Source organism: Sesamum indicum, linkage group LG5 (assembly GCF_000512975.1).
Source record: "Sesamum indicum cultivar Zhongzhi No. 13 linkage group LG5, S_indicum_v1.0, whole genome shotgun sequence".
NCBI classification, from domain to species: Eukaryota; Viridiplantae; Streptophyta; class Magnoliopsida; order Lamiales; family Pedaliaceae; genus Sesamum; species Sesamum indicum.
Window position 1 is genome coordinate 1,815,503 of NC_026149.1, and position 25,083 is coordinate 1,840,585.

Genomic DNA, 25,083 nt, shown 5'->3' on the forward strand with positions numbered 1-25,083 from the left:
TGATGGGAATTAGGTGTGTGTTTTCATTCATTTTTTATCAGTTAGAAGTTCGTACCAAACATTTGTATTATATCTGTTGTTGTATATGTTAGTGTGACGATTAAAAGATATACATATGTATTTTTATATTAATGTAATAAGTTAAATAATTATAAACAAATGCATGTACGTGTACATAAAAATACAATAACGAGGAGCTGTTTCCATAATCATTTGAGACAAGTAGTTGAAAAATGGGAATATGGTTGGTTGTATTTGGGAAGATTAAATATAGTTTACTATGTTTGCAAACTACTGAATGTTTTAGGCATCATGGGCTGATTGTTGGGTTATGAAATTGGTTTATGGTATAGAGCACTACTCCATCATGAGATGGATAATAAGTGTCAGATGTCAATTAAGCAGTGGAATTAGATATTGTTACTGGGAATTGTGATGAATTTTAAGCTGACAATGCACTTAGTCTCGTCATTATTGAGTTGTTGATGAGGACTATTAGCATTGATCATTAGTTTTGCGAATTCAAAAGGTTATCATGTTTTGGCTCTTGTTGGAGTTTCTATTCCTTGGTGAAAGTACTAGAATCCTCTTGGTTGCATGAATCCTTTTCTCTTTTACTTGTTTTCCTAGGTTGAATTTGACAAGGTTAGTGGGCAGTTGAGATGACTTGTTTGAATTAAGTTGATTAATCAACTAAACATGAGAGCTTCAAGAATCCCGAACGTTCTGATCCTTTTCAACAGTTTCTCAATTTTTATATTGGATGGTTAAGTTAATTTTATACTGTTACATTTTTGCAACTGGTTCTGTTTAGACAAAACATGGCAACGAAGGATTATCACCTTAAGTAGAATCTTTCTGAAGTTGCGTAAGATATGTATGACAGCGTCCAAGGAGAAGAGGGTAATTTTTGTTGAATAATACCATGCTATGGCACCATTACACTTCTATTCTTTATAAACCCTTTAGAAAGACTCAAACACAGAATATTGTGTTGTGTACTGTTATCCCTTAGCTTTGGTGCACAAGATTAGATTCTGACAATTCTTGTTGTTTGATAATCTTCACATCTTAAGAACTGCTTCAAGATTTTCAAATTACTGCTGGTCTACACAAAGTACAGAAAACACACTTTGATCGACTGTCTGGATATTTTTATCTTACAAGGAGTGACTCCTCTTGTTCTTCTGGATGTAGCCTGCGGAGATTCTTTTCTCCCTCACAAGGGGTTAATTTGCAGAGTAGTCTTCTGATTTTGTATTTTCTTTGTTTGTTATAGCATAACAAGGAAGAGATACAATTTAACCTTCCAATAACTCCGATACTGATTCACATCAAATCATGAAGTAAACATATAAAAATAAATGTGTGAGAATCTTGTTACTGCGCCAAACAGTAATCATGGTGGTTTAATATGGTGCTCCTTGTCAGGTTTCCTAAATGAAAAATAAGTACAGGATCTTGTTTGTGCTTTAATATTGCTGTCAAGAACCATTTCAGCCTGAGTGTATTTCTTTATTGAACACTGTTCAAGATATTATCTGCTTCAAGATTGAAATATGAGTGTTGTATTCCTATATCGCCAGGTATCTAGAGTTATAAACCATCCTGCTAGGTTGAAAATTCAGGCGTTTAGGTACTTAACATTGTGATTCATATTGAACTATTTACTAGTAGCAGACACTTCTGAGACATCTCCATTAGAGGGAGAAAGAGTGAAGCGAAATTTAAAGGTGGCTTTGTACACTAATCACTACAAATTATATGACTGCAGGCCTTGTTATTGGAGGATAGGCGGATATCATATTTTGCTTACAAGAGCTTCCATGCTCGACCTCCATTCATGTTGAACTTCTTGAGCCTACCAAAAAACATGACGATGATGAGGATTACTTTGCCCTCATCACTCCATTTTCCAGAAAATCCATACCATTTGTTAACACAATTCGGATCTGGCCTTAGCTGACGCTCACAACTGTAGCCAGTTGTGAAACCCACATTTCCATATGCGCTGCAATTATTACAACATAGGAATTAATAAAAACATACATGCATATCTTAATTCCGTATCATGTATCCGTACTCTATAAGTTTTTCTACAAGGTTAGTTTTGGTCAAATGTCAGAAATTCAAATATGTACTGAGAAAGATAGAGCATGATGTGTATTGAGATTTGAGAAACAATGCAAATGCTCCCTAAGAAATGGAAAAGCATCAATTTCTTGTAATGTGAGTTTTCTTATGGAACTTATTAGTGCATTCTGTGTTATAATGGACACCTACGTTGGTAATTTTTGCAAAAAGCTAACCAAGAGTTGATGCTAAGGGTCTCTTGCAGATATGAGCTTCTTTAAGATTTTGTAGAGTTCGATTAGTTGGGTTGAAAAGGGAATACATAAGGAAAATAGGAGTATAAATGGGTTATAAGAAAAAAAAATAGTATTTATTTTAAAAAATAAGTGAAGTTGATGCAAAACAAGATATAGGTGAAGCTCATCCGAAGTATGATTTTGTTTCTACCAAGAAGTGGATGGAAAAATAGAAATATAAGACTCAAAAACAAGAAAAGAATTATTATGTTGAAATTAATTAACCATATTATCTATAAGTACTATTTTGCTTTAACTCTTTTTTATTTCATTTATCTTCCCACTTTTCTATATCCCTTCTCTTGCTAAAACAATGTCTTTGAATTATTTTTTATACTGTTAATTTTAAAGTTCATTATGAGTAATTTAAAATTTTAAAAAACTGGTAAAAACTGGAAAAAAGAAAAAAAAAAAAAAGATTAATCTTTCCATCTTACTTTATTTCTATTGTATTTAGATAAGAGGAAGTATTTGAAAATTTTCTTCACTTATCATACCAAATAGTTGAGAGGTATTTCGCTTATTCAAAGCAAATTCGACTCGCATTCCTCTCTCGCTTGAGTATGATTGATCGTTTTTGTGATGGGAACAAGCCCCTCGTGATAAATATGTTATGTTCAAAATGATGATAAACAAAAGTAATATTTTGGTTACCTTACAACTTCGACTATGATATTCAACACGCTGAAGTTGATAGGATCTTCTTTCATGCGTTTCCTCTCGGTGATGCATATTAGAATAACGAAGATTGCAAGATAAGAAAGCTGTGAAAATATGAGGTTATCTGCGAACGTTCTCCGTTTCTTCTTTCCTTCAGACTCTAGTTGGCTTTGTTCATCCCTCTTGATAGGTAGAAATGAGGTATATGGAGGAAGGTACCTGTCAAAGTTGATCAAAGATTATTAAATACATGTTAAGTACATCATGATTTAAGTGTATACCAGATGCAACCTTAACAATGTAACGTTACAAAAATTATTTTTTGCGGGTCTTATGTTTTTAAGGTATCATTATAGCAGAAAACAGTGTGCTAAAAAGCCATGTCACCTTAAAATTATGAATGATTGAGAATGAGAATTTTGGTATAAGAATTAAATAATACTCGGAATCATATGATTGTGAAGTTTCCTATGTATAAAATGACAATCATGAAGCAATAATGCAAATATAAAATTATAAATCAAACGTTAGACAGCGTATTCTTAAACCATTTATAGTACGATTTAGAATTTTCAACATTATATTAATAAATAATGTGTATGCTACCATACATTTCTAGACCATAAATGGCCAGAGCTCTTCTAGGACAGATCTCAACTGGGGTTTGTTTTAGCCAAAGCCTCCGTCTGGACCTATTTAAGACCATTCTTGTGCTCTTGAACATGTCCTCTAATACCTTAGTATTTGTGTCTGTGAATGAGATGATTCCCTTTTTTTTCTCTGTGTTCCTCTTAGAGAGAGAGAGCTGTCTGGAACTCATGTTTCGTCACAGATTGTAATTGGAACTGTAGTAAAATAATCTTTTATTCCTGGTTTTTTGGGTATGTGTTGAAGCATGGAAAATTGGGCTCAGTGGGAACAGTGATGTAGATTTGTGTGTAGAAATGTTTTTAATAAAAACATCAGGTCAAGCATACATCAGACAATTTTATAGTCTTGCCGTCTTGGTCTCTTTATGGTTAACTACTAGGATTGGTAGTCTTGCAATTTCTTCCCAGGTTGACATTTTAAAGCCACAATCCCTTTATTAATCTATTGTTGAACTTCTAGGAAATTGCCGATTTCCAAGGTGCATGCATATCCGCAACAATAATTTTTCGTTTGGTCTCATATTTTTAATCCTGTTTATAATCTAATTTCAGTGAGGTTTATGCATGATTACTTGTGATCAAATATTTAACACCCTGTAGTACAAAATTCATGTATGTGTGTGTGAGAGAGAGAGAGAGAGAGACTAACATCATGACCACGAAGAATACCAATATGGCTGGGGCAATTGTTGAGATATCGACTATAGTTTCACCGGTATGCCTAGCATTCACACACTGGAAAAGGATGCCGACGACTTTCTGGTAGGTATTCAGTCCACTTAAGGCTGCTGAATTCCATTCCAGAGAGCAGAATATAATGAACCCAAGCAAAATAAATCCCAAGACTGTAGCTGCCAGTAACACAGAATGCAGGCGAGGGAGCAAGTGCATGTATCCTGCTTCTGTTGTATGGTTGAGCAAATAATTGGCCTCTACCTTCTTTATATTCTTCCCGACCACCCATATTAGGAGCCTCAAACAGGAAGGGAACAATGTGTTCCCAAACAGCACTTGCGGGATGAGTATCCATAGCAGACCTGAATTCTTGCCAAACACTATCATGTTTTCATTTGTCGGAACAAAACCACAGCTAGCAAAGGTTGAAACTATTGTGAAAATGGCGAATGTAAAGGTTTTGATACCCTTGTTTTTCACTACGTCATTTGCACTTGAAACCAGGGCTAGATAGACTAGAATAGATGTAACACCAAGAATGTGAATTACTACGAGATAGCCTAAAACTAGAAAACCCAAGAATTTAATAGAATCACACTTGAGAAATGGATTGTATGAAGAAAAAACGTCCTGTTGTGACTCAAACCGGGCTAGTCCCCGTTCAGGTACCGTCACAACATTCAACTCCATTTGATCAGAAGGATCAATGGGTGGTGGTGATCTAGGATCACTTTCCACAGACTCAACTTTTACTTGGCTCTTCCATGTTCTAATAATCTTGAACCTCTTTAAGTGAAGTCCAACCATGGAAGTGAATACCTCACCCCCTACAAACATCAGTACGGTCATAACTATAAGTTGTGCGTTGGAGAAGACCTCCATTTCCACTGTGGACATGCTTGAGACAGTGGCGGATGAAACTGAAGTGAAAAACAAATCTATGTTCCTCGGTGTAAACGAGGTTCTTGGCTTCAAAGCCTTAAGAACCCCAAAACCCACTGAGGAAAGAGAGATGAAGTAGAGAATATATGTCAAGAATGGGTTAATTGTAAAGAGAAGATCACGGTAGCAACAATAGATGAAGAACCTAGTAAGTTGCCAAGAGCAACTACAAAGATGTTGCAATTTCTTACCGTAACAAGCAAACTTATTCATCTTTTTTGGTTTTTTTCAGGAGAGAGTATTTACTATATATTTTTGTTTGCAAAGAAGCATGGATGGGAGTCGTGTATATATAGGGGTGTGGTGATGTCTTACTATTTTTTTTTTCCTATGTTGCTAAGGACTAAGGCCCTTTTTGGCAAATCACTTCTGAGCAAATTTAAAAATCTAACTGTTTGAGAAGAAATCAATAACAAATTCTTGGCACCATCCTGAATGGTCGGTACAGCCATGAATGGCCACCTATAATCTAATGTCTGGACCCTGGCCAAACGGCAAGTGACATGTGGGTAAACACATGGATGATGTTGCGGCTGACTAACACCCCCTCCTCACATCGGCCCCCCACCCCATCCCACCCCCTACCCCACGCACTAATCATCTATTTAGTTAGTTTATCAGTCTTTGATGAATTAACATAATGACTGATATGTAAAATCAAATCTGTGTAAAATCTATATTGCTAGTTTCTTTGGCTAATATCCTGGGTTGCAGTTTTAAGATTTCCACACAAACATGTCAGTGTGGTATAGCTTAATTTGGATGTCTTTTTAATACATCGACTTTGCAGGAGAATAATCCCCACAAAGGTCTAAAACTGTTCCTGATGGACAACATTGATAGAAATCCAGCAAAAAAGCACATAATCTGTCACAAGGTACTTAATATAACACTAATTTCTATACCTTTTGTCAGCCATTTTTGGCCTCTATTTTGTCAATAGAATTTAGAAATTGATTTTTATACTATATAAATATATATATATATATTCTATTTTTTGTAAATAAAAGAAAGAACAGAGTGCAGCATTGTTGATAGTGGGAAATCTAGTTAATTTTCTTTGATGCCCTGATATGTTTTAGCTAAGGATTCCTACAATGCTGGATGCTGGAAATCCTTTTCCTTGTTTCTTTGAATCACACAAAGTTATTCCTTTTTTTTCTTCTTTTTTTCCCCACCAAACTACCTGGTTGGATTTTGGTTGTTCTTTCGACCTATGTTGTCTATTTTATTTTTGTTTGGATGTAATCAGATCAGATATGAACTAAAATTCTTCAAGAAGCTGACCCAATCAGTAGGATACCCCATAACTAGTGTATGATGGAACCTGAAAGTAGCTTAAGAAGCAAGCTTCATTCATGAGATTTGACAAAACTAGCAATCTTTTTGGTGAAAATTCCTGTCTATTTAGTGATATTCCAATCCTTGAATCAAGATATTTTAAAACATGATTAATAATTTGTTGTCTTGTTACTAGTATGTCCATTAACTACTTATTAAAACGTGCGTAAATAAGTATCTGCTTTGTTGAAACGTCAGGAATATTTTTGAACAAAATTCTTGAATACTATTACTGAATATTAATTCGAAAAATTAAATTCTTGAATAGATCAAATGTATTTTTCACCTGATGTATCAATGTAATGCTGAATATTAAGAAATCGGGTGTTTTTCATCTGATTTATAGATGAAAAACTGAGCATGTTGGTACGACTTGATTCAGGACTAGCTGGTGAAATCATAAATAAAGTCTAGTCTATAAAAATTAAAGCCAGGATTGGAAAATCACTTAGGTTTATGTTGAATATCATGACAAAAGTGCTTGAGTAATTTTAGTGCTAGTTTGCTATAATATTGTCCAAATCGGAATTGGTCATTTTTTATTTATTGTGCTACATAAATAGTGGATACATATTTTTTAGACTCCAAACTTATAATTTTTACTTTTTTGGATTTTTTTCCCAACAGCAATTAAACTACTATAGCATTTGCAATGAAATCATTAATACTGTAATAATAATTAAAGAAAACATAATTATAAGAATAGTTTCCTTAGTTTTATTACAAAGCAACCTTTCTAGACTGGTCAAAGTTAATTTACAAGTATATTAATACAATAATTTCTCAATTAAAAAAAATATATTTCACTTTCGCATTTCGACGCCATATATATATATATATATATGAGTCGAGCATACTCCAATAGTTGATAAATACATTATTATTCCATTAATAATAATAATAATAATAATTTTGGGAGCACGTTTTCAAAAATTACTAAGTTGATAGTTGCAAACCCCTTGACGACGACTTAGCCACCCAAAAATATTTAAATTACCAATTACATAAGTTGTCTTAATATATATAAATAAAATAAAAACGATAATTTTGGATTAATGAAATAATTAAGTTCAATAATGCAACAAAATTAAGGTGCACCAAGTGGCGTTGAGTGACACGAGTAGAGTTTATATACATTCATATATATATTTATATTTATGTTGCACGTCATGATAAGTAATATATTAATTCAAACTCAATCACGTCATGATAAGTAATATGTTGATTCAAACTCAATTTCAACGGTAGGGATGTAAAGTCATAATTAATTTACAAGCTCATAATTGGGAATAAATTTGGGTAGTTGGATAAAAATTAAATAAATAAGTTGATTGAGAGGTTGTACCAAGTGTATATCAAGTTGTACCAAACCAATGGGTCTGTTCTTAATTTATTCCTCAAAATTTAAAATATTCACAAAAATTTTAGAATTATGTCTCCTCCAAATTCCAATTACTGGAGATCACCAATCATAATTTTCTAATTTTCTGCTTTTTCAATCTGAATTTGGTATTTGAATTGGATTCATGGAAGGGCGATTATCTTCTAAAATAATTTAACGGGTGTTTGCAATCAGTTAAAAAAAACATTATGATAGTAAAATATAATTTCTTAAATTACAAAAAAATTATGTATAATTACACTAAATCTCAAAAATAACGATGCCGGATAGATAGACATTATCTCAAATCAAGACAATATCGTTATTTCACCCTTTGGATTTGTCTAAAAGTGAGTTCATTTGTTGTCTTGGGACGCAGGCCAAGTCTGGATAAATATCATATATCATTTTCCCACATATTCTTAATTATTGCTTCTTATTATTAAAATTCTTCAGAAAAATAATGATGTTAGGGCATCTATATATATATATATATATATAAATGAAATGATAGATAGTTGAAATTCTGTGCACATAGTTCTTGATTATTATCTATTTTATCTAAAATATTCATCCAATACACTGCATTTTGTATGATTGGATGAATATATAAAAGGGCAATAATTGATTTTCCATGACAACAAACAAATGTAAGATGATGCTTACAAGAATTAGGCAAGTCAACCAACATAATTTGCCTTCTCTTTATGCTCCAAAATCCAACATTTTATAGTCGAGGTATTGAATTCATAATTTATTAACGACCTAAAAATATTATATCGAAACGAAGAACATAAGTGGCTTTAAAAAATGACTACCTATGCACCTTAAGTTTATTTATAGTAAGTTCTGAAATCTCGATTTTTGAGAATTTACAGTTTTTTATTTGTATAAGATTTATGCATAACTTTTTATATAGGCAAACGATCAGATTGAGAGGCTTATAAGCCTTAAAATCTTCTCTTCTTAATAATGTATCTTTTCAAGATAATCATGAAATTTATATAATGTCAAGCCGTTCGAATGCGAGTTGCATCAAATTTATATTGCTAAGATGGTAATCATCTCAAAACTTAAAATTTAGGAAGTCCCTAATAATTTTTTGAGAAAATACGAACTCTCTTTTTTATCGAATTAAAAAAAAAATATTTGCCACGAACATGATAATCGTGTACTCTTTTCTTCGTTTCCTTAAATTTCTAGGAATCTTATTAATTTGTCGTAATTACTATTTATTAAACATTTCGCAATTGATTTACTTGAAAAGGAGATTAAATAATTTTTTTTTATAAAAATATTTATCAGTAATATCATCATGACTTTCGTATTTGATCAGGCTGAGATCGCGGGTCGCACCTTAGGTCGTCCTTCGCCCCCAGCTCCTGATTCTTAATAACCTGACAATGGAAACAAAAGTCACCTAGCCGGGGAGGGTCCCAGCGCAGATGCTCCGACGCTCAAGTCAGTGTCAAGAATTATCTTTAAAAAATATTTTCTCCTCAGTCTTATGAAGTAATTCTCCCAAAAAAAGACTAACCCCATTACCTCTCTTTCCTCTTCTCTTTATACTGGTCATCTCCCTACGCTGACGTGTCTTCTGCACGATCTTTATGCCTGCTCCCATGACTACTCGTTCTGCCATCGTGGCCCGCTCTTTACGGCATTAATACTGCCCTTAACTGTCTATTAAGCTCAACAATATTAATACTAGGTCAAACCCTTTTCTATGCCTCATATTACTTCTGTCCCTCGTTCGAAGGGTATACCAGTCTTTTCCTGCCCCTCATCAGTATTTATGTGCATTATGGAATACCAAACCAAAATATGATGAGTAGTAGGGATGAAACAAACTGCAATGAATTCATATAAAGTGATATAAATATTTTGATAGAATCAAATTTATGATTTCGAACGTATTGATGGGACTTTAACCACCAAATTAAGACATTAATGGCATGTCATAATCCCTTTCAAATTGAGAAAATTGAAATAAATTTTTGGTTAATGCATAATTGAAAATATTTTAAATTTGTGGGCGCCTCAGTACTAAAGGGCTATTATTGACCTTTCATGTGACTAATCCATTTAGTTATTTTAGGGTTGACCTGTTTTAGGCGTAAGTAAGTCATTTTAACTACTGAATTCGAATTTTATTATTTACTTTTTTGTTCTTTTTGACTTGTAAATTAGAATAATTATGTCCATTTGACAATCTAACCCTGTGTCATGTACGAATATGACAGTTCTGCCCAAATTAATTAACTAATTAATCAGAACTCGTGGAATTGATGGGACCCACCACGTGCAGAGTGTATATGCTTATTTTCCATTAATTTGATAAGGGAAAACATAAAAAACAGTTGAAATATTAGCAATATGTTTGGTTTTATTTTTCGAGATAAGATAAAATACGTTTAATATTTATTTTTTAGCTTTTATATCTTATTTGTGTGTTTTTTTTTTATTTTTTAACTTTCTATATATAATATATATATATATACACTGGTGTATATATAATAATAAAAGAGACATGAATTGACAATTAAGAGTGATTTTTATCGCACAAAAATACAACATTATACATACAATATTCATATATATACATATTTATATATAAATATATATATATAATATATATCATTTGACAATGAAAATTGATTTTTATTTCCCAAACCCCAACATCAAACCTACACCACTTATTTTAGAATATTTTAAATTACCTCAAAACACAAATCTAAACGTACTATTTATTTTCAACACACACTTATTTATCTCTATTTTTTCCTCTCTATCTCCAAAACATAAAACAAAACACTCAAGATACAAATCCAAACAATATATAGATACTTTAATAGAAGTACCAACGAAATAAGATTATAAAGAAATATCCACGAGCGAGAACACGACTTATTTTCATCACTACAATAAGAATTAATTATTTTTTACATTAATATTACTATAATTTAAATACCGTAGTAAATCAATATTATCTACTATGGTCAGACAAGATCGATATGAAAACTCACGTGTTGACCACAACTAATCAATATTCGATATGGTCTTACCTATTGTCAAAATATTACCACTGTTTTTAGCTGTAGAAATAATTGGTAATATTTAATTGAAACTCTTTTTAATTTTTTAGTAAAAAGTGAAAATTACAATGATCTTTTTGAGACTTGATATAATTGAAAATATCTCGTCATGTTTGATGAAATTATATAATTTTTGAACGGATGTATGAAATTATTAATTTTGTCCTTACTGTATATTTATAAAATAAAAAATAAAAGAAAAAATCGAATGCGGTATATGGAAATTTTTGAAAAACTATAAAAAAATATTCACTTAATCCATAAAAAAATAAAAATTAAATAAAATTATAGCTTTTAGTTCACAAAAATACTTGGTCAGTTCATCACAAAAAAATAGATGAAAACTTAACAGAAACTAACATAATTGGGCTAATTCTTAGACGAATGTTAAAATTAGGAAAATATTCGTAATTTTTTAAATAATAAAAAAATATTCGTAACTATGTCAAATATCAGGAAAGATCGTTGTAGTTTACCCTAAAATTTAATAAAGAGATAAAGTAAAATCCGTGTTGAAGCCGTGTCTAACAATATTTTAATGAGAATATCATAATTATGATTTTGGACTTTGTAATTAAAGAAGGAATAATGTGAGCAATAATTTAATTTAATTGGTCCGTATTATGCTTGCCGACCGTACTTCGACAACAAAGGAGTGGTCTTATGGTACAAAATCAAACAACCTTAGCCACGACCAATGTCATTTTTATATTATCAATCAGTAAGGTCTTGTGAGATTCAGCTATTGATAAGGTTTATGAGCTCATAATTAAATAAATTGTGAGTTTGAGTTCTACAGATGTGAAATGTGCGTTTATTTATTTTTATAATAATTTACTATTTTTTTATCTAGTTTGAATATATTCGTTAAATTGAATTAATGCTGGAATTTAAAAATACCGAATGGTATTATAAATATATTATATATATGTATATATTATTTTTATATTTGTGATTGATTGGCGCTAAAAAGTTGTCAACGAGAATATAATTTTGACTTATAAATTATTTTTATAGTGTTTACATTAATAAAATAGCTATCGGGTGACTATTAATGAATTTCTTTTAAATAATTAACATATCAACGACCAACTAATCCTAGATTAAGGGTGTTTGTTTCCGGGTATATAAAAGAGCAATAATTGATTTTACATATGACAAGCAAAAGTAACAACAACATGGTACGTGCAATAATTCAGAATTATGCAAGTCAACCAAATTATTTCTTTCATTCTCTTAAAATATTAATCCAAAATTCATAATGGATACTAATAATACCGCCTACAAGTTTCATTTTTAATAGAAATGGGGAAACAATATTTTTCATCCTGTAACGTTTGATCTTATTGGTTATCGGATTCTGAGTTTTGGTCCTATAACTTTAAAAAAGTAACAATTTTGGTCCCATGGCACCTAGCTAGATGTTTAAAGGAAAGGACACACGGCCATTAAGTGCATGGGACCAAAAATGCTACCTTTTGAAAATTTATGGGAATAGAAGTGAGAATCTCGTAACATATGGGACCAAAAGTGTAAAGGCGATAACAGTCACGTACTATTTTTTGTTAAAATATATGAAAAATGTACCACGGGACCAAAGTACTACTGTTTAGAAATTGTAGGATCAAAGTAAAAGTCAAGTAATCAATGGAACTAAAAGTGAAAGAACTCTAAATTACGGGATAAAAAGTGTTATTTTGCCAATAGAAACTACAATTACGGTGATCATTGGGCTGGTTTGGTTGGATCAAAAACCTACCCCACTTATCTTTAATAAAATAATAAATTACAACTACTTTTTTTTTATATTTGGTATATAATTACGAGTATCACTTATTTATTTAAAAATTATAAATACCCCCATTAAAATAGAAAATAATTATGTACCGCTAAACGATGAGGTTGAAATCGTTAATTCATCCTTGCTAATTTATTTTTTTTTCAGAAAAACCTTTGATAAATGTGGAAAAAAATCTAAATATGAGTAAATTAAATAATCTGTATGGCACATTGCTCCATAAAAATATGGGATAATTACACTCTCCTCCCTTGAGGTTTGATATAATTACACATTGATCCCCTGTTGTTTAGGAATTTACTTCTACCACTCTTAAGGTTTGGTTTCGTCTAACAAATAAGTCACTCCGTTACTCCAAATTCACTAAATTTGCTAATATGAACAAAAAAATAAAAACTTGATGAAAATAGATATTTACTCTTAAGTGACTGAAAACTAACTTATTGCAGGTCAAACAAATTTTTTCGGACTAAACTACCCTTATAACAATGAAAATATACATCCTCACATGCATTAACCCGTGAAGACGTATAAGGGTAATTTGATCATAAAACGATTCATTTGACCATCTATAAGTTAGTCGTAGTCAATCAGGGGTACATATAGAGTTTTTTCTAATTTTTTTTTATTAATATCAATAAATTAAGTGAATTTTGACTAATGAAAGAACTTATTTATTAAGCGAAAGCAAACCTCATGAATACTGAATGTAATTTCTCAAATCACGTGGAAACAGAAATTTAAACCAAAACCGTTGTCCCGTGTCGAATCCGTGTCCAAAATATTTTTTTTTGCAACATGTCTTATAGCACAAAATGGCAATTAAGCTTATTTAACTTGATCTTTTTAAATTAAAAATATACATATGGTTGTAATTATAAAATTGAAAAAATAATTAATTTCCAGCAATCAGTCCCATAGTGGGCAACAAGAAGTGGCATGCTCGTAATGACTACTCCAATTTTCTAATCCAATTATTGAGGATTGAGAATTTTGAGGACAAATTGTTGGCCACGTGTCGAAGGTTACATGTATGTTGTTGACCAATTAAGAAACTAAGCCATCACTCAGTTTCTTCTCTTGACTCCACATCTTAGAATAATTTTTATTTTCTTTATATTTGAGGATGTTGGAATGTGGAATACGTGTAAATAAAGTAGGGGCTGATAATTGTCAGAAATTTGATTTATAAAGCTCTTATTTTTTTTAATTGAAAATTTGATAATTCCATTTCTTTTAAAGAAATACGACGTCGAGGCCCTGTTTACTTCTTAGGATTGAGTCGAATGTTCAGCCTAATTTCTCACAATTTTTTGTTTACTTTTCTATTGGTAGATCGCAAACAAAGAAACCTCAAAATCAAGATAATGGACGAATTATAATTCAGCTCAAAATAGGTTGGATTATAATTCATCGACCCGATGTGCAAGGAATAAAAACACTCCTAGCCCCAATTGTGTCCATTGGTCATGTGCAAAAACATTCTCGTCTTAGTTTTGAGGATTTCGATATTAAAAGCTTTAAACAATCACCTAAATTGTAATTATTTCATAAATTTTTAGACGCAAATTTTATCATCTTAAATAAATAAAGGATAAAATTATCACATCCAAAGAAATTCCTATTTTAATCCCACATATCCACTTCAAGAACACTTACCTAAATTAATGGGTTTTTTTTTCTTTAATGGGTTTAGGATCGGGCCGAATTGCCTGGCAATATGGGATTGGGAGAATGGAAAGCGGCAGAAGTCCAGATGATCATGGGCCCGTTTACTTAAAGTATATTCTAATTACCACTACATATATCTAGTTTTGTATATTAACAATTGGGATAATTACACTCTCCTTCCCTAAAATTTGGTGTAATTACACGTAAATTTTCTGTAGTTAGAAAAATTACATCTAATACCCATAAAGTGTGCTTCTGTCCAATAAATAAGTCCTTCCATTAGTCAAAATTCACTGAATTTGGTGGTATTAACAAAAAAAAAAACTATAATTACCTCCGAATGACTTATTACTGATTTATTGAAAGTCAAAATAAATATTTTTGTGATCAAATTACCATCATATTTCACGCGTTAATGAATATGAGGTGGTATATCTTTACCGTTATAAGGGTAGTTTAGTAGGAAAAAAATTATTTGACCTGCAATGAGTCAGTAATAAGTTAATCGAGAGTAAATATCAATTTTTATATAGTTTTTTTTTCTGGTTAATATCAATAAATTTGATAAATTTTGACTAACAAATGGACTTATTTCTTAGACGAAAATAAAATTCAGGGATACTAAATGTAATTTTTCAAATCACAGGAAGTCTATATGTAATCACACCAAACCTCAAGAGAAGGAGAGTGTATTTATCACTGAACAATTTGAATAATTATTATTTATTTTTGTGAAAATATCATCCGTAACATTTGTATATTTAATTTTTAAACTATGAATAATTTAGAGCACGTAATAAAATGGTTTGGTTTGGTCGGGATTGTAGTTGGGCTGTTATATTGATTTATATGGGTTTGGACCAAATTCATTAAACTTTTGGGAATCCCCAAACATTACCCAAAACAAATATATTGAAAATAATTATTCAACTATTACATTATCTGCACATAATACATTAAATAGCTTACTGTTATGTATTATTTGACATCTGCAGCAAATTTTGTTCCACCCAAAAAAATAAAAATTACCAAACACGTCATTGTATTTATTTTATTTATAATTTTCAAATTAATTAATGTCCAACATTTTTAGGATTAGTGTATTTTGACTGGAGAGAAAATAAATTAAGCCCTAAGCTAAATTTTTTTTTAGTAAATGTAAGTTTCATTAATAAAATAAGATCGTACAGTACAACAATGCTCAACTGGTGGTTTCTCCCTCAACAGGCCAAGGGATACGTCATAATCTATAACAACGCATATGAACTAACAAAACGAGATAAATTGATACTGATAATCCTATGTCTAATATCTTCCACAATGATGGTGATTATGATGTTAGGTGGTCGCTCCGTATGCTCAAAGCGTCTCAAATTTCGTTCCCTTTAAATGTAGTAAATGCAAGCAACAATGAGTGCACGATAAGCCAAGTTAATAATATATTTTCCTCTCTAAGCTAAATATTTGTGATTCTTACCGATGGTAAATCAAGGCATGAAATATAATATATAGATGCCAAAATAGGAACATCAATTGCAAATCACGCGATTGACGAAAGTAGATTACTTGTACAACTAATCAGAAACATAATCCCGAGTTGATTGTGATCTTATGCATGTGGAGGGGCTGTCCATTAGCGCAGAGTCGTCACTCGTCCGGGCCAAGTGCACATCATTTTTTACCTGCATTTTCTGGTTTTATTTAAACAATAATAATTTACAATAATAACTTTAATTTTGGATGTTACCAATAAATAATACAGCTTTATTCATTCACTTCCCCTGCCAAGAAAAGCTGAGGTGAAATGGGTTTGATTCATATTAAATTCAGAGATAATTACACTTGTTTGAAGGGTGATGTAATTATACGTAGATTTTTTATGGTTTGGGAAATTATATTTAGCATCCTTGATATTTGTTTATATTTAACAAATAAGTCCATCCATTAGTCAAAATTCACTAAATTTGCAGGTATTAACAAACAAAAAAATTGAATGAAAATTGATATTTACTCTCGATTGACTTATTACTGACTTAATCAAATAAATTTTTTCATACTAAACTACCCTTCTAACAGTGAAGTTATACCTCCTCACATGCATTAACGTGTGAAGACGTACGAGGGTAATTGGCCACAAAAAGATTTATTTGACCTGCAATAAGTCGGTAATTAGTCAATCGGGTTAAATATAAATTTTTCTCCGATCTTTGTGTTAATATAAGCAAAATTCGGTGAATTTTAATTAGCGAATGGACTTATTTGTTAGATGAAACCAAACCTAATGAGTGCTATATGTAATTTCTCAAACGATGGTTGTCTACATGTAATTACATCACATCCAGAGGAAAGTGTAATTATCCGTTAAATTTATTTTTCAATATGTGGTTGTGAAATAAAAATATAACAGTGATAATTAATGTGACGTATAAAAGGTATTGAATAAAAAAATATAATAATTATAGTCGATGATAGGATACAATATACTTTTCTTGAAAGCAGTGAAATGTATATATGTATTTTTTTAAATGATGATAATGTCACACATTTGTCGCAAACAATGAGCTTAAGTGGCTTATAAACTCTAAGGTCTCTTTTTTCTAGTAAAGCATCTCTTCAAAACAAACTTGTGACGTTTTTGTTTTTGTGAAATCAAAACAGACAATATCTTACGAAATATAGTATCGATCAAATTGCAAGGCGTATTAAATGAGAAAATTATTTCCCCAATCAAACATGTACGTACTCAAGTCTCGACACAACAAATAAAACTAATCGCATAAGTATAATTATATTTACTATATAATCGATTATTTTTTTTAACTATATATTAATTATACAATATATTATAAAATAAATAATTTAAATATAATCAAATTTGATTCCAACTGAAATATTAGCAACAACAAACCAATAAATCCGTATCCTGAAAGAACGAGACAAAAATTCCTCGTAAAACAAAAGGAAGTCTGCGAAAAGAACATAAAAACAAGAAAGGAAACTTGTGAAAAGAAAAATCTAAGAGGTGGTGCATTAATGGTCCAGAATACCATTTGATTTAAATTTTATAATAAAAACTATAAATATCGTGGGTTTTTGAATTTTATAAATTTATTAAAATATTTTGTTATTTTTTATTTTATTTGAATGTATTTTTTAATTAATTTAAATTACTAATATATTGAATTAATTTTTTAACTTAAATATATTAAATAATATAATATATAAATAGTATATTATCAAAATACTATTCATGACTTAGTGGAATAAGTTTGGCATACTGATCCAACGTTTGCAAAACTATACCCAAATACGCACGTGATTTTATCTATATGATTAGTGTATCAAATTAATGTATTGAAATTAAATTTATTATTCAATCAATAAACAAAAAATAATAATTATAATGTAATTGATTAAATTTGACAAAATTTTATCCAAATAAAGAGAAATTTCGATCATTAAATAGTTTTTTTCTCCATGATTTCAAGATTATAAAATGGATGACGACCATCATTCACTCTCGTCCCCGACAACATAAATTTAATCCCTAACATGGGATACGGCATCTTCAAAATTTAAATTTATATAACAACATGGTTAATTCAATATGATAATATTGTCATTACATTGTTATATGTTTTTATTTAATTTTATGAGTTTAAATTTTATTGAATGCATGAAGTTCTCACTTTAGGATATTTTTTTAAGGGTTGACAATAGATGACTTATGATATTTAATCAATGAAAATTAATATGGTCTTGGAACTCAAATTGGACAATATTTCAGTGAATTTGACTAATATAATATTTTATGTGTTTATATAATAAATTTAATTTGATTTAGTCATATACTATATGTCGACTTTTTTTTCTCGTTGTAGTTATCCTCAATTTATATTAGAGATGAAATTAATCTTATTTTAAAAAAGAACGAAAATAAATTTAAAAACAGACTCATTAACAAGAATATTTATTATGATAAGTTTAAATTACTTATGAGTGGACCCACAACTTGAAGATTTATGTATCGGATATATCATCTCATTCAAATTTAACCTAAAAGGAAGAAAAGGAAACCCCCAAGGGCTATATAGTAAATATAATCAGGAGGCTAATTTAGTCATTTGAGACTAAACGCAACTCAATTAAATTTGGTATTCTTCTTCCACCTTCTCTCCTCCTCAATTCTTCACACTGCTCAATTCTATCTCTGTCTCTCTCTCAAGAATGGCCTCAGCCATCAAGAAAGTAAACATGATCACCCAAATCGTACGGCTGAGGCAAGTTGTGAGGCGCTGGAAATCCAAGAGCCTCCGGCGCCGCACCGTACTCTGTTACTCCTCCTGCTCCTCGGACCCCGACGAACCGGCCGGCTCCAGTCGCCGCACCCCCTCCGGCTCCGTCGCCGTCTACGTCGGCCCAGAACGCCGACGCTTCGTCATTCCCACCCGGTTCCTCAACCTCCCTGTCTTCTTAGCGCTCCTCGACGAGGCCGAAGAGGAGTTCGGATTCCAGACAACCGGCGGCCTGGCTCTGCCGTGCGACACCGGATTCTTCATAAACATACTCCAGCTCCTCGAGGAAGACGAGGAGAAATTCGGGGGGCTCGGGCTGGATGAGTTCTTGAAGATGGTTTCTGAAGTGGGTTTGGAGTGTTTCGAGCAGTCGTCGTGTAAAGAATCGTCCTCATCGGCTTCTTGCCATGCCTTCACATCTCCATTGCTGCAAAAAACAAGGGTCTGAAATTGAAACCCTAACAATGGCGGAACATGAACGACTCTTCTCTTTCTAGGGTAGGCTAGTTGCTTTTATTTAGCTTTAATTTTAGGGTTTGCGGACTATACAATGTGGTCCAGTTCTACCCTCATTCCTCAACATGGGATGAGGGTTTTTCATTCCACCTCCGAGGCCAGCGTTTTAATGGCGGTCTGCCGACCACTGATCAATGAGATGCTTGAATCTCTTTGTCCCCTTTGTTTTTTCTCAAGGGTTTTGAGATCCCCATTGTGTTTTTGAATTGGGTTTATTAATGATGAAGAAGATGTGCATTGAGGGTTTTTGATTCTTGATGAATGTGTTTGGAAATTCTGTCTGGCATTGAAATGAAAAATATTGACAGTTGAATCTTTTTATAGTATGATGATGATTTGCAGTTGTGTTTATTTTGTTAGTTGGATTGGATCTTTATTAATTATCAGCATCTGGATTAGATTCTTCTTTCTACTATAATTTGGTTATATATATTTCAATTCTTTTGACTGGATTAATTTGTTGGCAAAGACAAGTAATGATTTTATGTAATTTCTTACGTTTCTAGTCCCATAAATATAAATATATTATTTATTTCTTTTTAATATGATAAAATTAGTTCAAAAGTATTATTGTTTTGATTGAATCTTATAAAAAAAGAAAGATTGTGTTTTATTTTTTTAAATGTACAATTAATATAAATTTTATTTTTGTATAAGTAACGTGCATGTGCGTTGTTAATAAAAAAACATTAAAATAACATACAGAAGAACAGATAATATTATAAATATCACTTTTGCAATCACTTATACATAAATATTTGCAATTTCTTCTTTGATGATCTAAACTATTTTTCACAGTCCAATCATAATTTCACTATATCTTGAAAAAATCAAAAAATCACACCTACATTCAATGTTCCTATAATCGTAGAATTCTCAATTGATAGGACATATTTTCCACAAAAACACACGTGGGTTCTTTGTTTTCTCTATTTAATGGACACAATTTGTTCAAATTTACACGCGTCCTGTCCTTGTCAAATTAAGTTTTCTTTTTCTTTTTTTTTTTTGAGAAGAAGAAAAAAATTATTATTCATGTAATTTTGGGATGAAATAATCAGAAATATTCTCTTAGCTAATTGCCGTCGTCTTGTGTATGGACTTCAACAATTGTTGTAAAATAGTGATCTCAACCGAATCTCTCTGTAAAATATTGTCATTTTGTGTGGCTTCCCCAAATACCTCTTTCTTTTATTTCCCTTTTTAATTTTTATCTTTTCCGATGCTTTTTTTTTCTTCTAGTAATTAATTAATTTATTAATTTCCCCCTTTGTTGTGCATAATTAAACTTTATTTTTTATTTCTTCTAGGATAAAATGTCCTAAAATTTGACATAATTATGAATATATCTCATTTTCTGAAAAAATTATTGATAACTATTTATTTGGTTGGAGTCCTGAAATTATCAAATTAAATTGTCTTTGTTGTTTTTTTTTTAAAAAAAAAACTCAGATGGGATAGATGAAAATTTATAAAAATAATTATCTACTCAGTCCATAAAAAAGTTTAAAAAATACATAAAATTATAATTTGCACTCCATAAGAGTTTTTTTTTAAATAATAAATAATATTTTAATCATATCAAATTTCAGAAATAAAAAAAACCATTGTAATTTACCTTTCAATCTAATTAAAAAAAAATAATGAAAAGAATCTATTCTTGAAGGCATGCAAACAGTCGTACAAGATTTATAGACACGTAATAATAAAGATGGGGCTACATTTCATATAATTATTCATGTCCTATTACTCTACTCATTCTCTAATTAGGCCGCAATATATACTATTCTAAAATTATTGAGTTATATTATAATTTTAATGTATATTTATTTTTATCTATCAAAAATAATTTTCAGTTCAAAAACTGATTAATTAAATATTTATCGCAGTATTTACTGTCCTGATATATTTTAGATGCTATTCCGTCCCTTGAATATTAGCGAGAAAAAGAAAATAATTAATTTTTTATAATAACATGCGTGCAGTATCCGTACCTGGTTTAAAATGATCAGTATAATTCTTTCTTGCGATAAATTACAACTACCTTTGATGAGATTTCAGATAATTATAAATATCTCTTTATTGTTTGAGAAATTACAAATACTTCCTTGATTTTGACGTTTGTATTAATTACAACGAGCATATTCAGTTAGTCTCTAATAGATTTTTATTCAATTTTTATGATGAACTAATCAAAATATCCTTTTTGAATATGAATTATAATTTTTTAATTTTTTAAAAATAATTTTATGGATTAATATTCTTTATAAATTATCTATTTTACTCACACTCAATTTTTTAATATATTTTTTATTTTTTTTTAAAAAAAAATTGAATAATAGTAAAGTTTTAATGTCAGAATGCATAATTATTGTTTTATTTGAAGAGTATTTATAAATTTTTAAAGAATAAATAAGTATTCATAATTATATCAAATTTCAGGAAAATTTGGTGTAATTTACCCCATATTTCTTAATTAGAGCAGTTGGGCAGATACGAAAAAAGCAACGTACGTACAAACAAGTACACCATTTGTATTAGGAATGTGATGTGGTCCACTAATTAATTATTTACCATTAATTAATCAGCTTTTTAATTACTTTAATAATTCGCATTAATTAATTGCTCTTCAAAGGACAAGAAAAAGGTTATGTACATAATTACAATTGAAAAGGCTTTTGCTTTCATGTGTGAGCGATTGGCATGCACGCGCGTGATGATGACTCCCTCTTGAATGATTGGGACATTTTCCTATTATTTATGAGATACTTTGGATCTTTTTTACAACAAATTAAGGTTGTATTTGAATTGGAGAATCCGAAAATGTAGTAATTTATTCTGTCTTAGATGCCAACTTCACCACAAGTTTGGTTTTAATAATTGTCACTTTTTTATTTTAAATGCATTAGTATTATATGAAATTTTGTATATTTCGTTTTATTGCACGTGTTATAGCATCGGTATCATATAATTATATATAATCAACACATACTATTAACGTAGAATTACTTCATATATTAGTGGGGTTCGAACCCACGATCTTAGAGACATCAGCTCAACTTTACCGGGTGAAATATGAAAATACAATCAAATTATTTACATATTTTTAATGGGTGGAGGGGAGGGGGTGGGGTGGGGGTAAAAATGGGAATAGAGTTAAGAAGAACATGTGAGTGTGAGCGTGGGGAAGACTGAAGAGGGAGAAAGTGGAAGGACGTGGGAATCGAGGACAGCAGATACGGAACACGAAATCCGGACCGACGCGATTTTCAAAGATCAAATCACAAACGCATTTCACATACAAACACTTTTCTCTCTCTCATCCGAATGACTTCGGCAGTTATTTATTTATTATCCTTCATCGTACCCCGTAACTGTTAACCATACCCGCTGTCCCCCTACCCCTATTTTTCTTTCACTTTCCCCCCTTTACTTATCTCTGTTTATCAATTTCCTCCCCAATTAATAACATATTACCTTTCACCCCCTTTAATTTATTTTCTCTCCCATTTTCATCTCACTTTATCTCCGAAAAAAGTGAAAACTTTTGGTCAACAGTAATTAACCACAACAATGCATTGTTTTCGTAAATATAACCTAAAATACTAATTATAACTAAAATTCATAAAAAAAATTTAATCATATTTAAGACCCACAATAAATACTCTAAGACCTTCCCCCCCTCCCCCCCAAAAAAAAAAACACACTTTGCTCAAAACTTACCGTTTTTCACATTAATTTTATTTAATTATACTTTTTAAGTTGTGTCCATTAATAATTCAAGAAATAATCCAATATTTTACAGCAGAATTACTTACTCTGTCAGTTAACTAGTGATTGCTACATAAGATGAAGTTGTGAATTTGAGTTGTCGCCAGGTTATATTTTCTTGGGGCAGCCCACTAGAATTTTTGTGGCCTCAATATAAATTACATGTTTTGTTGGATTAATCCAGCAAAATTATTGTGTTTTATTTTCCCTCTTGGCTTCTTAAGTGCTTCATATGTTATGGTTAGAAGATAGGGGTCTCAGTGGCCCATGTTTTATATATAGTTCGGCCCATAAGAATTTACAAGTAGAATTTTAGGGCTCTGTGTAATAAAATAGGGCTGACGATTTCTGTATGTCCAAATGTTTTGGATTTGAAATCAAAACTAGCTCCATATTCACAAATGGTGGTTAATGACACCATCCTATCAATTTTTTGTGAAGTTAAAAAAGCCGTTCAACTAATAGATAACTAATATATTCATTTTTTTAAATTATACATTAACTAATAAATTAGTTTTCTTTCTTTTGTTTTTTTAATATAATATATTGATTTGTATATTTTTTTCTTATTTATAATATATTTTAAAGCATGATTTTTATATGCATGCAGAAACAACGTGCGGAAAAAAATAATTTTCTAAATAATAAGTCATATTTGTATTTTATTAAATTTCTAGAGAGTTTATTATAATTTATCTTTATGAATAATGGATTTTGTGACATCTATATTCTAATGATTATAATTTACCCATAAGTATAAAATTATTTTTCTTTATTCAAAAAAAAGAATATCAAAATTTGTTAAAGAATCGCAAAATTTGTTAGATTGGTTGGTTATTATTCATTTTAAAATTCATTTGGATATTAAATAACAAGCTATATTTTTATATTTATTGATTAGTTTGATATTAAAATTTGAATTATTTATCAATCACTCATTTTATTTTAAAAACTTGAATTACTTATATTTTGTATCTATTTATTGTTTAAACACATAATCCGACTTACTTTATTTTGGTTACTATGTCTATAGTCCTATACTACATGGACACGAATGGTAACACGAACATGACACGACACTACACAAATATAGTAATAAGACAAATTTTAAAAAATTAGGATACAATACAATACTAACACGATAACATATGATATATATTTTTATTATAGTATTTTCAATTTTTCATAAATATAAAAAATATAAAAAATATCAAGATAACGTTTTTTCACATAACAGGTAAGTCTGACAGAGAAGTGAACTATTCTTCTTATTTCTTCCCCTTAATCTTAGAATTTTTTTTTTCCTTAAAATTATACAAAAATCTCAAATGTATCCTAAAACATGTTGGACATGCATTTGGGCGTCTTCGACATCATTTTTCTTTTTTTTGGATACGTAGATATTATACTTCAACACTAAATTAGATCATTTTTGTAAGTGTTCGTACATTATAGCTATAGCCTCTTTAAACTTTAATTTACGGCTTGAACGAGTATCATCTACTTACATCTAAATTTAAATCAATATATCATTGTAAAATTTCATCCAAAAGATGACTCATTTTCAAGGTAAATGGTTAGTAAATCAATTTAAATTCTTTATTGTATTCAACATACTTTTGTATCATTATACTTATTAATTACTTTAGTTTTAAATTATTTGTCATATATTTATTTTACTTTAAAAGTAAATTATTAAATTCTTATTCTTTTAAATAATACAATACTCGTGTGTTGGTACTAACTAATTATAGTAAATTATAAATCTATTTAAAACAAAATCATTTAAAATATAGAACTATTTTTCACAATAAATTTTTGGGAGGCAAAACAGAAAACCTATAGGAAAGGAAACCTCAATTAGTTTAAAAATGATTATTTGGAGAAGTGGGGATTATGTGTAAGTTTTGCACATAATT

The 25,083-nt window shown here is 30.3% G+C and overlaps 2 protein-coding genes and 1 long non-coding RNA gene across 3 annotated transcripts in view; 2 read left to right on the forward strand and 1 right to left on the reverse strand.

Annotated features, from left to right (window-relative positions):
- Positions 1–1,857, forward strand: part of LOC110011976 — a 2,348-nt gene extending 491 nt beyond the window's left edge. The window contains exon 2 of the long non-coding RNA XR_002287065.1: positions 1,775–1,857. This is a non-coding gene — a long non-coding RNA (uncharacterized LOC110011976). The remainder of the gene's footprint in view (positions 1–1,774) is intronic.
- LOC105161786 (sodium transporter HKT1) lies at positions 7–5,546 on the reverse strand. The gene is made up of 3 exons (XM_011079599.2): positions 4,329–5,546; positions 3,024–3,248; positions 7–2,011 (listed from the first exon to the last, which is right to left on the reverse strand). Exons 1-3 carry the CDS (start codon positions 5,507–5,509, stop codon positions 1,813–1,815), a joined length of 1,605 nt encoding a protein of 534 aa, XP_011077901.1. The 5' UTR covers positions 5,510–5,546; the 3' UTR covers positions 7–1,812.
- Positions 18,810–19,325, forward strand: LOC105161638 (auxin-responsive protein SAUR50-like). Its single transcript, XM_011079387.2, has one exon. The coding sequence runs from the start codon at positions 18,810–18,812 to the stop codon at positions 19,323–19,325; it is 516 nt and encodes a 171-aa protein (XP_011077689.1).

What these genes read in the sequence shown, in the direction of transcription:
- LOC105161638 (XM_011079387.2), top strand. Translation starts at nt 18,810, where the DNA reads ATGGCCTCAGCCATCAAGAAAGTAAACATGATCACCCAAATCGTACGG.
- LOC105161786 (XM_011079599.2), bottom strand. Translation starts at nt 5,509, where the DNA reads ATGAATAAGTTTGCTTGTTACGGTAAGAAATTGCAACATCTTTGTAGT. An exon ending in GTATTCTTCGTGGTCATGAT is followed by an intron (nt 3,249 to 4,328) that starts GTTAGTCTCTCT and finishes CAACTTTGACAG; the next exon opens with GTACCTTCCTCCATATACCT. An exon ending in ATCATAGTCGAAGTTGTAAG is followed by an intron (nt 2,012 to 3,023) that starts GTAACCAAAATA and finishes TAATAATTGCAG; the next exon opens with CGCATATGGAAATGTGGGTT.